This window comes from Megascapheus bottae, chromosome 17 (assembly GCF_031878675.1).
Source record: "Megascapheus bottae isolate mThoBot1 chromosome 17, mThoBot2.hap1, whole genome shotgun sequence".
NCBI lineage: Eukaryota > Metazoa > Chordata > Mammalia > Rodentia > Geomyidae > Megascapheus > Megascapheus bottae.
This window is the reverse complement of record NC_143525.1, coordinates 8528645-8546218: the sequence shown is the minus strand read 5'-3', so window position 1 is coordinate 8546218 and position 17574 is coordinate 8528645. Positions and strand designations below refer to the sequence as shown.

Here is a 17574-nt window from a genome sequence, read left to right as displayed (position 1 = left end):
TACCACATACATAGAAAGTGGGGCTGTGGCTCAAGTGGTAGAGTTCTTGGCTTGAGAAAGCTCAAAGACAGAGCTCAGGTCCTGAGTTCAAGCCCCAAAACTGGCAAAAAACAAATGCTCATACTGGGGTTAAGCTTAGGACCTGGGTGCTATGCCTTAGCAAATTTCACTTAGCCGTGGTGTTCTACAACTTGAACAACAGCTACGCTTCTGTTTCTTTTCAATATTTTATATATTTTATTGCTATTATAAAGATGATGAACAGAGAGATGGATTGCAGTTATGATATGTCAAGTAATGAGTATATTTCTTTTTGGACAATGTCTCTCTTATCCTTGCTCTCTCCCACTTCTGTCTTTTTTTAAATTTTTTAAGAATTGTAGATAAGAATCTCATAGACTCTCTTGCCTGGGCTGGCTTGGAAACTTAATCCTCAAATCTCAACCTCCTGAGTAACTAGAAATGCAGGCATGAGCAACTGGTACCTGGCTTCTAAAGAGTTTTTTTTTTTTAAATTTGATGCTTTATAATCCAGAGACAAACCTGATATCTTAATTTTTAAATTTTTCTTTTCTCTCTCTCTTTCTTTCTCTCTTCCTCCCTCACTCCTTCCCTCTTTTTCCCTCCCTTCCTTCCTTCCTTCCTTCCTTCCTTCCTTCCTTCCTTCCTTCCTTCCTTCCTTCCTTCCTTTCTTTTTTTGATGGTCCTGGAGCTTGAACTCAGGTTCTAAGTGTTGTCTCTGAGCCTTTTTGTGCTCAAGGCTAGCGTATGACCACTTGAGCACTTCATTTTTCTTAGTAGTTTATTGGAGATAAGAGTCTCACAGACTTTCCTGTCTGGACTGGCTTTGAACCATGAGCCTCAGATCTAAGCCTCCTAAGTAGGTAGGATTATAGCATGAGCCACCAGTGCCTACTTCAATTAATTTCTTAAATGTGATTTCTCCCCTTTCCTTAAAGCTTATCTTGTAATACTCTGTTACAATTAATATTCTGTGTCATCTCTAAATCCACAGGTGAATTTTTATCTACTGATTAAAGACTTGCAGAAGTTTGGTATTTCCTAGAAGTATGATAATATCAATTCCTCATTGTATTTTAGGCATTTTAAAAACTAAAGCACACAAATACATCCAAGTTTCAAATATAGCTGAGAGTGTAGCCGAGTGGTAGAGTGCTTGCCAAGCATGCACGAAACCCTGGGTTTAATTCCTCTGTATCACATATACAGAAAATGCCAGAAGTGGTGCTGTGGCTCAAGTGATTGAGAAAGAGCAAAGACAGTGACCAGGCCCTGAGTTCAAGGCCCAGGACTGGCAAAAAAAGTTTCAAATAAAAAGGAAAAATCTGTACTTCTGTTTATCATTCTGAAGAGTTTGACATAAATTTGCTAGTTTTTTTGTATTTCTTAAAAATCATTTTTAAATTAAAAATTTAAATTCAAATGATATTTCCCCTACCTCATTTTATTAGTATCAATATCAATTCATTTGGCAAGGGGATTTAATACTGACAAGTCCATCTTATTCATACAAGCCTACTTGACTAGATTCACCCAACCACCTCTCCCCGTCCTTATACACAAATGACAATTTACTATTCAAGTTATAAGAGAAGTCCTGGGATTGTGGATGGCATACGTAGTTTAGAGACTCATCCCTCAAAGGGCTAGACAATGCATTCTCATAAAAATTAATGACAAGAACAATTGGTTCTGTGCCTGGTCGGCAGGGCAGACAGGGGCTCCTGAGCCAATAGGGCCTGTGAGGAGAAAGGAGAAGCTTTAAGGTATAATAGAGGCTGTTGTCATGGTGTGGTTGATAAACACACAGGTTCACATTTTTTCTCCAAGTTGTTTGGCATCTTTCAATCTTTGCTTCCTCATCTGTACTGCTAGGATAATCACATATGCCCATAGCATTTTTGTTTAAATCAAATGCTATAATTAAATGGACTTGGTATCACATGTCTGTAATCCCAGAATTTGGAAGGTGGAGGCAAGAGGGTCTGGAGTGCAAAGCCTGCCTGGACTAATAGTGACTTCAAGGTCAGCTTCAGCTACTTTGTGAGTTCCTTTTCAAAGCACACAAGTAAGAGAAAAAGGGAGACAGACAGGTAGACAGACAGAATAGAAGAGCCACACGTAATACGGTTAGTAACTACTAATTCTCTTCTCCTTAATGAAACAGTTATGTTTGCTAACAGGTAACCACCTGCCCCAAATAGCAGATGACATGGAAGATTTCAGATGAATGGTTATTTATTTCCTCTTTATTTTCTGCTGGAATGATATGAAAGGTTTATTGAATACCAGTCACCAATGGAAAAATAAACAAGGTGACTGACTGAGTTGAATCTAATGTAAGGGTAAGCTAGTCTGTCTCAAAAAAAAATCTAGCAAAAAGCTGTGCTAGAGGCATGGCTCAAGTGGTAGAGTGCCAGCTGAGCAAGTGGGATACCCTAAATTCAAACATTTATATTGGAATAAAATAAAAAAGGAAGGAAGAAAAAGAGAAAGAAAGAAAGAAAGAAAGAAAGAAAGAAAGAAAGAAAGAAAGAAAGAAAGAAAGAAAGAAAGGAAGGAAGAAAAAGAAAGAAAGAAAGAAAGGAAGGAAGGAAGGAAGGAAGGAAGAAAAGAAGGAAGGAGAGAACAAAGGAAGGAGAGAACGAAGGAAAGAAAAGAAAAAACCTCCATGTATTCGGACAATGAACAGAGTTTAAAGTACTAGAGATTGTTATACAAGTCATGTTGAATACTGTTTTCTGAATTTAATCATTATTTCAGTCTTAGTGTTGTTTCAGAAGCTTCATGGCAAAATGTTCCATGTGGAACTGGAACTCAGACTAAAAAATCCAGTCCTGCTGGTTAAGATAAAGAAAAGGTTGGCCAACTTCTAAACTGAGGACCTTTTTGGAAATTACCAGGGAAGAACAGTTCTGAGATATTTTCCAGTCATTTCACCCCACCTGTGAAATGAGAGTGATTCCCTAGGAAGGAAGCAGGATGGATTAGGTAAGTTGAGGCATGGGTAAACAGCCACCAGGAAATTTTGAAAGTGCTTAAAGGAAATGCAGGAGATATTCATCCATTGACGTCCCTTAAGACTAAGGGACCAGTCAATTTAGGGAAAAATGAGGCAGGATAAAGTAGGGAAAAAAAGGCCTGGTGAAGGCAACTCAGAAACAAAATATTTAGAAACATAGAAGCACTATCTTTGCTTGTAAGAGCTACAACAGGATGCCAGCCTTACCTCAAGAGTTGGCATCTGTCTGCTGGCAGGATGCATCCCTCCCTGAGAGAAATGTCACCCCAAATTAAAGGGTAGACCTCAAAACATAAATAACCAGAATAGTAAACAAGACCCAGGAACTTAGCAAGTGTTAACAACATCAAGAGTACTTGAGAGCAAAGATAAATACCTATCTTTGTGTCTCTCTCTCCCTCCCTTTGAGCACACCTATACTGTCAGAGTGTGCTGCTGCCTTTCTGCTTGTCTGTATATCTGTATGCTTCCCTGCTTGCCTGCTTGTTTACTCACCCACTCAATGGTGTTCTGCCAAGTTTTCTTACCATTATGAGTTGCCTAGAAATTTCTGTTCTACGATCGAAGTTAGAGACTCAAAGTGATGAATTCTCCACTTTTAGAGGGAAATTTCACAAACCCTCACCTGCATTCAGTCACAGGAATACTTGACATTATTTTATGAGAATCAGCGGATGCATTTGTGCCACTTAAACAGAAACAGGTGTAGTGGGTTGAGAGGTGGAAAGCATATGCATGTGTTCATTCAACAGAACGCCAGACAGGAGGTGCTGGTCAAGGCATACTGAGTGCTTGAGAGTTTGCATATCTGATCCTCATCACCACCTATTGGGGTGAAAGCCAAATTCCTATACCTAAGCACACCCAATAAACACGTTTTTACTGGATGATAGTGGCTTAATTCATTTCAAATTCTCTCACTTGTCTACTGACCCAGGCAGCCAACATCCATCAGAGAGATTTCTCTGATAACAAGAAGTACTCCAGTGGTGAGGTAGGGAGAGAATTTATCTTCCTTCACTATTTGAAAAGAAGAAAGACACTCCTCTCCCCCTTCTATGTGCTGAAGGCAAAAAAAAAAAAAATTAAAAGGACAGGCACCATCCTTACTTATTGTAAATGCCTGGGACTAAATGGTATATTTTTACTTAACAAAATATGGAGACTGCTCTTGGTTTTAGCTAAGAATCAGTGATTCAAATCTGCTTGAGTAAAGCCTGATTTACTAGCTGTTCTGGTGGGGATGGATGCCATTAGTGTTGGTGAAAACTGAGAAGCTGAGTACTGAAAGTATACGGTTGTGCAACTATTTGGCTAATGATGGTCGATGTTGTTCCACAACTCAACCCAACATTCATCTGAGTTTTGCCTATATCTTGTCAGTTGCTGGCTGTGATCCTTTCTTTTAGTTCAAGCTTCAAGTTCCAAAATCCCAGTTGTTTGAGCCCTGGATACCCACCTAGTTTATTATCTTCCATGCCCGGAATCCAGCAGCAAGATGGCTGCTATTTGGTACTATTATTTAGTACCAAATTCTGGCTCTACATCAAGGTACCCAGGTGTCTTCTCACTGAATTTCCTTCTCCTTATTCTGAATACTGCTTTCTTGTCTAACTAACATGTGAATTCAGAATCTTAGGACCTGGAACCCCAAGAGGTGGGTGTCATAGCCAGAATGCAGCAGAAGTTCCAGGGAACATATATCTCAGATAAACCTTTACCCCAAATTGGTTATATACCTAAAGCCAATCATTGTTGGTCCAAACTTCAAGCCAGATCTGGAAATCTGTACTTTTGTAGTTTTATTTTTTTTTTACCATCCATCCGTGTGACTGAAGGCAAGGGATAGATAAGTTCTAAAGGGATTCTTTGTTTCAGTTTGAGTTGAACAAGAGAGGGGACACACACACAAAAAAAAACAGCAAAAAAGAGTGCAACACTTCTTTAAAAATAGAGTCTGCAAGCAGGGCACCAGTGGCTCACACCTTTAATCCTAGCTACTCAGGAGGCTGAGATCTGAGGACTGCAGTTCAAACACCAGCTGTGCATGAAAGTCCCTGAGACTTAACCAGAAAACTGGAAGTGGTGCTCAAAGTAGTAGAGCTCTAATCTTGAGCTGATTTGCTCAGGGACAGTGCCCAGCCTAGAGTTCAAGCCTGGAAGATGACAAAAATAAAAACAAAAACAAACATTTACAATGCTCTTGATCTTTTGTCCTTTTGATCTGTGTGTGAGTGTGTGTGTGCGTGCGCTTGCACGTGTGCAGATGGTGAGAGAGAGAGAGAGAGGGAGAGAGAGAGAGAGAGAGAGAGAGAGAGAGAGAGAGAGAGAGAGAGAGAGAGAGAGTTCAAACATACATACACAAGCGCCTTTGTGCTTCATAGGACACAAAGATTGATATCAAGGAATAGTGCAGACATTGTGGCATTGATTATAAACATTGAGTTCACAAGTAGTGAGAAAAATAGAAAGTTATAAAGACAGGGTCAGTTTATAAGTTATAGTCATTAGATTTGGGTAAATGGCTTCTCACTTATACCCAGTCATAGTTTTGCTTTATGAGCTGGCTTTAGGAATTTGCCTTATGAGTTGCACCTTTATGAGTCTGGCTTCAGAGAAAGTTTACCACAGTACTAAGGGCATTTAGTTTGGATGTCCCATTTGGACATCCGTGTCTTTCTTCATAGATGTTTGGACATTTATCTACAGGAAATGACTCCTATGAATATTAATACAGCTGAATGTTCCAGACATGGTTCTTAGTGATGCATTTGTGTTATTATAGTTCTCACAATTGCCATATAATCATCCCCATGATTCAGACAGCAATTTAAGTCACAGAGAAATAGGTAATTCACCTAAGGTTCAAGGTTCTGAGCCAGTAAGCAGAGGTGAATGCTAAAAATCCAGCTAGTGAGCCTGAGAACTTCTTACTATATCATAACTTACTACCACTCTTCAGGTAAGGTGAGTTTGTATATTTATACATGTTTGTGAAGGTAAAAACTCCAGGGTTCCAAGCTTCTGTATTATTATTTCATTACTTAATCAAACAAGGTTACCAGAATATAGTTGTCATTTTTGTCAGTAGAGTGACAGAAATTATCTGCTCATGAACAAGCCCTATTACAGAGAATCAGTTGCTAAGATCATAAAACAAACCAATTGCATTTATTTTTTGGGAACAAATAAGACATACCAGAATCTTGTATTGAAACAAATATTCCCAATGAGATAAAAACAATGGTACCAGTTTATGGCAAAATTATTAATGAGAAAAGACACCGAGGAAGGGGGCATGGGGAGGGTAAGGAAGAGGAGGAGAAGATTAAAAAGAAGAAGGAGTAAGAGGAAGAAGCTGAGGAGGATAAGGATATAAAGAAACCAAAATGAACCAGAGAGCCCTTTCTCATTCATTTTTAGCCCCAAAATAAAACAAATTCTCCTAGAGAGAGACTCTCTTATCTTACTACCAGACAGACCTCAGGGCTGGAGCACTCCTTGTAATTACGTCCAGAAAGAAAAATCACTATCCTTAATATAGCATTTTCTATAACAGAGAAATTGTATCATTTTTACTTGCTGTCTGTTTTTCTTTATCTTTTAGGCTATGATTGCACCTCACGTTGTAGATGCCCAAACTGCTTTGCCCATTTCCGGATTCTAATTTCCCCAGTTGTCAAAGATGAAGAGTTAAGCCAGTCTGCTCTAGTTTTCCCCAGGCTTCCCTTTCTTCTGACACAAAAGTCCGAACAAGCTTTACAAAAATAAAAAAAGAAAAGAAAAGAAATAAAAAGGAGAAAATGAGGCACTAGAATTATCTGGAGCTTTAGGAACTGAGTTTGTAGTTTCTGCCAGGGCAGCCCCCTTCATGAACACACTGGGGAATGGTGTAGAAATTGTCTTTCCTCTCTCCTGCGCTTTAAGCTGAAAGAAGGATTCCTGCCATAAGTCTGCTTTGCACGTTCAATTATCTATCAGGAACATCACAAAATGTGACAAACCAGCCCCTCCCCACCCCCCACGAAAAGGATCATTTGAAATGAATGTAGCTACCAGACAAATCCACATCCTCTCTTCTTCAGAAAGGTGGCAGTGTTGCCTTGCTGGTTTGTTCGAATGTCCAGCCAGTGGTGAGGTCTCCAACTTGTTAGCAAACCAGCTAGCTACCTCACCTCAAGGTGCAAAGGCAAGCAAACATGGAATGTGCTGCTGGTCTCAGAGGCGCGTGGCTGGGAGACTTCTCTCTGAGTTTCCAGGGCATTGTGGCTAGTGGTTGCCTAAATTCTCAAGTTTTCCACTTGCTCCAATTAGTCAGATCCTACAATATCTCCAGCACATCCCAGAGGCCACCAAAAACCAGGAGCAGCCAAGGAAGCTACACAGGAGCCTTCCCCACTCCACCACCCAATTTCAACCTCTTGAACCACACATCCATACAGAAAACAGTGTTGAGCCTCCTGAGAAGGACTCAGGGGGGCTCTGATTAGCAAATCACACCAACCAATGTCTTCAGTGCACCTGTCACTATATAGTTTTGAACCAGAGGGCTTATAAAAACAAGCCATCTTCCAAGAAGGTGTTCTGCCATTCTTGAATGTGGTGATATTACAAAGCAACACGAACGACCAAACCAATAACATGCCAGAGCTTCAGAGAAAGACAGTCAAGTATCATCCTGTCTTAACGTAGAAAGGCACACACTGGCCTTCATGAGGCCTGGGCACAAACGCATCACAAGGAACAGTTATGAGTTCCCATGTCTCTCTCTCTCTCTCTCTCTCTCTCTCTCTCTCTCTCTCTCTCTCTCTCTCTCTCTCTCTCTCTCTCTCTCTCTCTCTCGCTCTCTCTCTCTCTCTCTCGCTCTCGCTCGCTCTCTCTCTCGCTCTCTCTCTCGATTTCTCTCTCGCTCTCTGTCTTCTACTCACCTCTACACAGCATCCTTGGAGAAGTTTCTGCATATGCCACTAACACAGAAATTTGGGGGAAAATTCAACATTTATAAATATCAGATGGTTTGGGAAAAAATATTTGTGGCACTGGGTTCTCTCGTTTTTTCTCTACAGTGATGTCATTTTAAATTCTTGGTGTGCTCCAAATTTGCTATTTTTACTTCCCCCTCTGACTTCTTTTTGGGGAGGAGGAAAGGAATACATTTGTTTAGGTTAGCTACGTTTGAAGTAACCCTTGCACTTATGTAAAACATCAAGTTCATCGTCTTAGCGATTTTCACAGATAGCATACAGTTCCCAAGCTTTAAACACCATATTTGTTCATACTCAAAAGTTATTATTTTTTGGATATACTACTCCAAAATGTCTATCAACAGTACAGAGCAAAAATATAATAATTATAGAGTAAAAGAAAGGGATGGGCCTATTCATAAAACATAAACCACATTCAACAACTCCAAGCATGGAAAACATAAGACATGAAAGGCTCCCCTCAAAATCAAATAAAATCCTCTGCTTCCGCAATGTGTGCTTTTTGGGGGAACGGAGAGGAAGGAGCCGGAGCAGGCCCTCTGGACATGTATTGGAAAGCAGTGGTCAGAATTTGAGAATGGCAGAAGAAGAAAGTTGAAGAAGGAATGCTCGGGGCTGCGGGGGTGGGGTGGGGCGCCTTACCCTACCTGATCTGAACTTGCTCCTAATCAGCAAAGAATGCTCAGACCCCAGAAGTGTCATGTTGAGTCTCAGCAAGCCGCTGGTCCCCTCTGCCAGACGTCCCCTCTCTTCCACCAGGCACAGCTGACCGCAGCAACTAACCACCCAGACTTCATCCAAAGTCTCTGGTGAGCTCCCCTGGGCAGGCGTATGTGGGAGAGTACGGTGGCAGCCAGTGTCCCCAAGAAAACTGGCGCCTCCCCCGCCCCCTTCCCCTCTGGTTATGCTGGGGGGGAGGGCAATGAACTCTTAGCCAGGCAGGACCCTCCTCCCGCTCCGAGGTTGGCCAGGGGCAGCGGCATCCCGGGCGTTCCTGGTTGATGTCATAGGCTGCCAGCGACACGGGGCTGCAAGGATCACCACCACGCCTTTATGAAGGTCCCACGTTTGTGCTATCTGAGCCGCTTTACTACTGACAGGCGCTCAGCCAATCAGGAGCGGTGCGCGGGGTCCCCTCCTCCCCCGGGGACCTGCAGCCGGCCCGGGAGTCTCCGCCGTCCTCTTAACTCTTTGCAGCGGGCCACTGAGGTGCAAAGGCGGGGAGGGGGTAGGACGGAGGGGGGCGGGGAGGTGGAGAGCGGGCGTGGTGGGGGGGGGGGGGTCCTGGCTGGGAAGGGAGGGAGTCCCGAATCCCAGATTTCCCTCCACCTCCTCAGCCCCTGGCAGCGCTAAGGAGCCAAAGCCCAGAGGAAGGAAAGGTGGATTGGCGGAGGCTTGCAGGAGGTGCGCGTGCAGCTGCAGGGGGACCTGGGGGGGGGGACTGTTGGGGTGTTTGGAAGGGGGGTGGTGGATCTGGGGGTGTGTGGGGGGGAGTTCTGGTGCGCTCCCGGGCTTACCCCGCCCAGCATGGCTCTCCAGGAGGAACGCGGGCCCCGGATCTCACTCCTGCAAGCCGCTCAGGCTGGGAAAGGGAGAGCCCAGAGTCCCAGGGACCCCAGGCGCTGGGGGCAGAAGCTGGGACTGACCCCTGCCAGCGCCTCGCTTTCTCTGTCCGCTGGGGTTGAGGGGGCTCCGATAGGAATTTAGATCCTTTAAAAAAAAAAAAAGGAAATAAGAGCCTACCCTTTCTCTGCAATGTGCTTTTGTTCCGGGGTTTGGGGGTGAGGAAGTTTCTTAACTATGTTCATTCGTCCTTCTCCAGACAGGGGAGGATAAAGAGTTGAAGTTTGCTCGTCCTGGGGTCTGCCCAGGGTGAAGCTCAAGGGGGAATAACCTCTGGAAACAGAGACGCAAGTTCAAGGGCATGTCAGGGCTCCAGCTGGGTTTAGCTACGGAAAGACAGAGGTTTTTTCTGCAAAGGAATTCTCCCTCCTCCCCCCACCCCCACCCTCGTCTTTAGAGGGATGTCTGCTGTATGGGCATCTACAAAACTCCAGGTGTCATTCACCCACCAATAATTAAAACAGATGCTGGTCTCAGGAGTCTTACAGAGCCAGGGCTCCTGGCTCAGGCATGTAATCCTAGCTACTTAAGAAGATGAAATCTGAGTACCACTGTCCAAAGCCAGTCAGGGCAGGAAAGTCAGTGAGATTCTTATTTCCAATCAAACCACTAAAAAGCCAAATTAGTTGCTGAAATGGTAGCACACCAGCTTTGAGTGAATAAAGCTCAGTGACAGTGTCTAAGATTTGAGTTCAAGCTTCAGTACCAGAGCTTGGATGCACACACATATGTAAGCTTACAGGTTAGTTATACAGAAAATCAAACTGCACACAGGCATAATTTGGGTTTAATAAAGTTTTACAACCTTCTATGTTCCTGAACTCCAACCTTAGATGATTAATTCCTGCCGGGGCCTACCGGCAGCAAATTGGGGTTCCTGAAATAGGGGACAGGGACTGGAAAAATTAGAAGAGAGACAAACACATCGAGTCCGGGAGGTCTGCAGCCCAGGCAAAAACTGCAGCGCCCCATTTATTCTCAACTCAAAGTTTATATCCCTTCTTGAGACCAGGGCACCGCCAGGTGTTACATCCAGATGGTTAATCAGGGAACTGTTGGGGGTTACATTCATATGGTAAATCTCAGATCAATTGAACAGGAGAAGGCCAAAAAACAATAAGACAATCAAGCAATTATCTGATGCAAATCAAAGTACAGTTTGATTCCACTCTTGCTGCCGACATATCCCCCATTTTTATTTTAAAAGAAACACAAGTGTAATTTCTATTCTTTCCACTATCTCTAATATCTCTAATTATCCTGTCAGTTTCCAAAAATGACTGGTCCCTTCATCTAAAGGGGATTGATGGGCGGAGATTCAGCTTCTGTGACTTCTTCAAGCTGACTCAAGGGCGTTGTCTCTGTGCTTGACCAGGGACCTTAAGAAGCCTAGCCTGTTTTATCAGGGATTGCAAGGATTAGATATCAGGAATAATAATTTGCTCCAAACTGGAGATCATATTTAACATTTAACAACTGCACAAACCATCTTTGGCTACAATAGTGTAGCTTACATAGCACCCATTTGCAAAGGCTTTTTCTTGATTGTCTGGGGAACTAAATTTCTGCAACTTTAACAATGCTTCGGTTGTCAGATCTAAACAGATTAATAAAGACACAAGCCTCAGATCCACAAACTTTTCCTGAATTTGTGGCTGGTGTCAAAAATAAATAAATAAATAAATAAAAATTTCGCTCAATTAGGACTTTAAACTACCCACTATCACAGAAGATTGACAAGTTCCTGCCCAGTTATGAAAGGCACGGGCACTAGTAAGGCATGCTTACAAACTATTCTATGACCTCCCGGCTCTGATTAATATTGAATGGCCAAGCACGAGTGACTCTAGGATCTGACACCATCTCTGCCATCCACGCAGAGGCTTTCTGCATCTGGATACTTCATTGTCCCAGTAGTGTCTCTCCACACAGGGATAAACATCCCATGGGCATTTCACTTGCTTGGTTGCTGGACTTGAACTCGGGGTCTGGGTACTGTCCCTCAGCTCTCCAGCTCAAGGCAGCACTCTGCCACTTTGAGCTCCAAAGCAACTCTGCCTCAGCATTCTGCTGGCAGATTAGACACCACAGTCTCACAGGGACCTTGCTTTGCCCGGGCTGGCTGGAAACTGCAGCTTTCAGATCAATGAGTCCTACAAAAGGCCAAGTTACTCCAATTAGAAGCAACAAGGTGGTCAACTCAGAAATAGTCTCTAAGCATGATCTTACCTGGAACTTGGTAAGAGCCAAAGTTACATCTGAATAAGGATTGCTGTCCTTCTCCATGGGCCAGCTGGAAATTGCTATAAGGAGACTTTATAAGAGCAGGCTAAATAGCAATTAAGCAATCATTTTGGTAGTCCTAATTTTCCTTTTTTCTCTTTCTTTAAACATTTAAGACAACTTCACTTTCAAATATTGTTTAGAAACCCATTTCCAATGTTCTTAATAACTTTTACTGATACTGGCTTAAACAATTAACACCTTAGCCTTTATTTGCAATTGAAAAACCTTTAAGGGCACAAAGAACTCCTTCTGCCCTCAGGCCCCCTAGGGCCCAAGGCACTCCTCTTGCCTTTTAGAAAAAAGGGGCTCTTTTGCAGTTTAATTACTGTCTAAAACTCCAACAACAGTTTAAACTCAAATAACAGTTTTTCCCTAATGCAAGAACTATAGACATCAGTGCACCAAAAGCCTAAGTCTGGACTTAGTTTCCTTCCCTTTTTTAAAATACACCCAATTGCATGGAGATAAACCTTTAAACATTCCTTTAAAATACTAATCACATTATCCACATTTTACCATCAGATTTCTAGTGTCAGTTTGCAAGAAAAGACAGACAGGCAAAGTTTCTGACATTAATGAACAATTTTACATTGAGATCTCTAATACATGTTTCCAAACTTTAACTTAAAGTAATAAATCCCAAATTCCCTAACACCTCTGTGCTGAACAGGATACAATGTTTACAATGTAAACAGCTGTATGCCTTGCAATAAAATGCAGATTTCAGGATCTAGAAAAATATTTACCAGCTTTTCTTTAAGACAATGCAATAAACCTTTGAGATATAGGAAACATTCAAACCTACTAATTTTTTGAAGTTCAGACTTAGATTTACCCAATTCCCTTTGTGTTTCAAATGAGCTCAACCATTGTTTTATACAGCATGCTGACAATTTAACCTTGAACATGTTCACTCACACCCATTCGCACACACATTCATACTCAAAGATCTTAAAGCGCGCAAAATTAATATCGGCCTTTCATTTTCCGGAAAATTTTAGTATCATGAAGGTTTTTTGCTAATCTTATTCTTGTGGGTGACAACCAAGTTTTAAAACAAAGCCCTTTTTAACAAAGCGACTAGCTAAAATTAAAGACTGAAGTTTGTGTCCTGCCACCAACTGTCTCTAGACTGTCACTTCAGCAGGTTGTAGGAAAAAGGAAACTAGACGAAGACTGCAGCTGCTTTGTCTGGCCTCTGCTCACCTCAGCTGCAGCCAATTGGGAGGGGCCATACCAGGCCCAAGTGGAGCGAAAAACTTTTTACTTCCCAGAAATATTCAAAAAGATAACAAGGATGTGCTTGTGTACACGCAGAAAAACCATAAGGATCCATATTTAGAACTGGTACCAATTTTAAAGACAAAACTGGACAAAACAAAACAAAATACCCAAGGAAAACTATGTAACACGAACAAGACAGAGAAGCAGAGACTTTTAAACAGAATCAGACATTGACATATAACAAGAAATTTGGACTCAATCAGATACACTTAACATAAAAAACATGAGCTCAAATGAATGTTTTCACCAAACAGTTATTTTTAGATTTAGACATGTCTTGCTGGTGGGACTCTCAGGTATGCCTTGTTATCGACAAGAAACTCAGAAGGGGAGGGGGGGTCAAGGCGTCCCTTGACCACCCAGGCCTCTGTTTTAGGCCCACAGTGCACCTTTTCAAACAAACAACAAAAATAAAATAAAATAAAATAAAACACAGACATACAGGGGGTCGGCCAACTTCTACTTACCTCTGGAGGCCTTTGCTTTTCACCTGGGCATCTTTTACAAAAAAGGTTATTAAGAAGAGGGATGGTAAAGACAAAATAATGTCACATATTAAATTGTGTAGAGTCAGTGAATATGTTAAAAGGTCCCTACATAATAGTAAAAGGAGGAGAAACACAGCTCATATGAATGTGTGGAACAAGTGGATCAGTAGCAGTCCCAATTGACATGCACAAATAACTCAGGTCCTTCCCACGTCGCAGGATGCACCACTGGAGGGTTGGGGGTGTAGGCCCAGTGAGTCGCTGCTTGGATGGCCACTGTCATTCTCCACGATCCGAACGCAGCGTTCAGGCAGCCAGCGGGTGTCATTTTCTCCTTGTGAAAAAACACATACATGCCCTCGACCCCAGGTTAGAACAGGATCGGGTCCATGCCAAGCACCAGTTAGGGGATCCTTCCACTTTACTAAGGCAAAAGCACGCTGCTCTCTTTTTTCCCAGAATCGCTGAGCAGCAGATAAATTATTTGAATCCAAATTCAAAAAATTTTAAAACAAATAAAGCATGATTAAGTATATTCACAGGGGTAGCGGGATACGACTCTCCTTTCTGTATTTTAGCAATTTGATGTTTTAATAATCCATTAGCTCTCTCCACGATGCCTTGACCTTGAGGATTGTAAGGAATGCCTGTAATATGAGTGATATTATAGGAATGGCAGAAGGATTGAAATGCTCGGCCTGCATAGCCAGGGCCATTATCTGTTTTTATTTGCGAGGGAATCCCCATCACAGCAAAGCATCGAATGCAGTGAGAAATACAATGTTTAGTGGCTTCCCCAGCAAGGGGGGTGGCCAAGATAAAATTAGAATAAGTATCTACAGTAACATGAACATATTTTAATCGGCCAAATGATGGAACATGCGTGACATCCATCTGCCAAATGTGATTAGAAAGCAGTCCTCGTGGATTTATACCTAAATGGGGGGCTGGTGAAAAAGGGACACAGTTGGAGCAAGTTTTAACTATTTGTCATGCTGCTTCTCTAGATAATTTAAACTGTCGGCGCAAGGCTCGACTGTTTTGATGGTGGATGGCATGTGACTGCTTAGCAAGTTCAACCTGAGTTAAGTAAACTCTGGTGGCAGAGTCAGTAACCGCATTGCCCTCACTTAAAGGGCCAGGAAGATTAGTGTGAGCTCGAACAAAGCCAAAAAAACAGGGGTGGTTGCGAGAACAAAGCAAAGTTTGTACTTGGTGAAATTGGGTCTGGATATTGGAGTTAGTAGTTCCAATAAAGGGAACAGTTTCTATGACTTGAAGAGCACGAATTACATATTGACTGTCTGAGTATAAGTTAAAGGGCTCGTCTTGTAACAGGACGAGTGCTTGTAAAACAGCCTTCAATTCCACCTCTTGGGTGGAGGAAAAACCTGTAACCCAAGATTGAGTTTTCCCATTAATGGTCAAAGCAGCCGTTCCATTTGAGGATCCATCTGTAAATACCAAAGCGGCAGAAGATAAAGGCGAGGCCTGTACTATGGAAGGAAATAGAAACGTATGAAACGCAGCAAATTGGAGAATTTTGTTAGATGGGTAGTGATGCAAAATTTTTCCCGTATAATTGGCCCAAGCAATGGCCCAAGGATCGCAATGGGCGAATAGCCAATCTTGTTGTTGTAAATTATATGGGACACAGATAAAATGAGGTTCCTGACCTAAATATTTATGGGAATCCACTCGGCACATATGTATCAGATTAGCTACCAATTCGTAGTAGGGGGTCAGCACTTTGCCTGGTGTTGATGGTAGATAAAGCCATAAAAGTGGGCCATCCTGCCACAATACAGCAGTTGTGGAGTGAGAAGTAGCTAAAATGTAAACTCCCCATGGTTTAGAATAGTCACAATAGTTCACTTGTTGCTGGGAAATTGCCTTTTCTACAATTTGGATGGCCCTCCTGGCATCAGGATTTAATTCGCGTAAGGATGTAGGGTTGGTATCTCCTTTTAAGAGATCAAAGAGGGGTTTTAACTCTCCTGTGGAGAGCTTTAGATAAGGCCGAAGCCAATTTATATCTCCTAAGAATTGCTGAAAATCATGAAGAGTTCTTAAGTGTGAAGTTTTTAATTGTATTTTTTGGCTTTTAAAATAGTGTGGGCCTAATATATGGCCTAGATATGTAAAAAGGGGGTGTTCCTGAACCTTTTCAGCTGCTATTATAAGGCCAAAGAGGCTCAGATCTTGCTTTAGTTGTCCAAAGGCTTGTCGTACGACGATAGGGTCAGAACAAGCCAACAAGATGTCATCCATATAATGAACAATATAAACAAAGAAAATTTTTCATGAGTGGAAGAAATGGCTCTAGCTACAAAACTTTGACTTAAAGTTGGGCTATTTGCCATGCCCTGTGGAAGCACAAGCCAGTGATATCGCTTCATGGGTTCTTTAAAATTAACAGAGGGGACGCTGAAGGCAAAGCGCTTACAGTCTTGAGGCGCCAGGGGTATAGTATAGAAACAATCCTTCAAATCTATAATAATCTTGTAAGTATCCTTTGGGATTGCTATGGGTGAAGGCAAGCCAGGCTGTAGGGCCCCCATCAGTTCCATTGACGCGTTCACTTTTCTCAAATCCTGTAACAACCTCCATTTACCTGACTTTTTCTTTATAACAAAAATTGGAGAATTCCATGGAGAGTTAGAAGGGGCCACATGTCCCAAGTCCAGCTGTTCCTGTACCAGCTGCTGTACTGCAATGATCTTTTCTAGTGAAAGAGGCCACTGTTCGACCCATACCGGTTCTTCTGAGAGCCAATTTATGGGATCAGCATGAGGGGGAGGGCAAACGACAGCTCCCGTTAAGGGATACCCTAATCCTTGTCTCGTAGGGTGAGACTGGGGTTGGAGTGGCTCTAGCTCCCCCTGTGCTGCTCGGCCTAGTCCCCTAAAGGGGAGGAGGCCTTGATCAAGTAACTGCTTAGTGACCGCAGCACTAGGGCTAAACATATACACTCCCATTTTTTCCATGATATCACGACCCCATAAATTAATTGGCAGATGATCCAGGACAAATGGCTGAAAATGACCAGAGTGCCCCTCCTCATCTCTCCAAACAAGGATCGCACTGCTCTGCTGTGGGTCAGTTGCTTGCCCAACCCCCTGTAGGGAAGTCATAGAGGTTGTCAGGGGCCATTGGGCTGGGCAATGTTTTTTAGATATCACAGACACATCCGCTCCTGTGTCTAATATTCCTTTAAAGGGCTTTTCTTGTATAAATATAGTCATCTCAGGCCTCTCTTGTTTTATGCTTTGTACCCAATAGATATCAGAAGATCTAAATCCTCTCTGTCCACATGGGGAATTAGCAGTCTCCCCGGGAGATAAAGGCACAAGTATTAGTTGTGCTAATTTTTGACTGGCTGGGATCGATACCACGTGCTTCGGGGCAGAGGCCATAACTTTGATTTCTCCAGTAAAATCCTGGTCAATTTTGCCAGGTGTAATCTGTATCCCTTAAAGGGCTGAGCTACTTCGCCCTAACAGCAATCCAGCCACTCCCGGGGGAAGGGGGCCGAAGACTCCCGTGGGGAGAGCTTGTGTCCCCATCTCTGGGGTCAATACTGAGCAGGTGGAGGAACAGAGGTCCAATCCTGCACTGCCTGGGGTGGCACGGAGGAGGCTGGAGACTGATCTTGGGGGGTTGTTAGAAGATGCACTTGTGGCCGAGAAGAGGGAGGGACTGCCCCATGGTTTTGCGGGGCCAGGGGCTGGCCCCTTCTCCAGTTTCCCGAAAATGGGCGGCCATTGCGATTTGTTGCTGACTTGCAATCTTTAGCCCAGTGCTTCCCTTTACCACAGCGTGGACATGTGCCAGGTGATTTTTCTCTCTTTAACCTGGCCTGGCG

General features: G+C 42.9%; 1 protein-coding gene across 2 annotated transcripts in view; it reads right to left on the bottom strand.

Moving 5' to 3' along the window:
• Nucleotides 1–9040, bottom strand: part of Myocd (myocardin) — a 78418-nt gene extending 69378 nt beyond the window's left edge. Inside the window, exon 1 of one of the 2 annotated variants that reach the window (XM_090349550.1) lies at nucleotides 8676–9040. In XM_090349550.1, coding sequence (XP_090205676.1) covers nucleotides 8676–8730 — 55 coding nt within the window. In that variant the 5' untranslated portion in view covers nucleotides 8731–9040. The remainder of the gene's footprint in view (nucleotides 1–8675) is intronic. The other variant, XM_090349551.1, reaches the window with a different exon arrangement.
• Between the last annotated feature and the right edge of the window lie 8534 nt (nucleotides 9041–17574).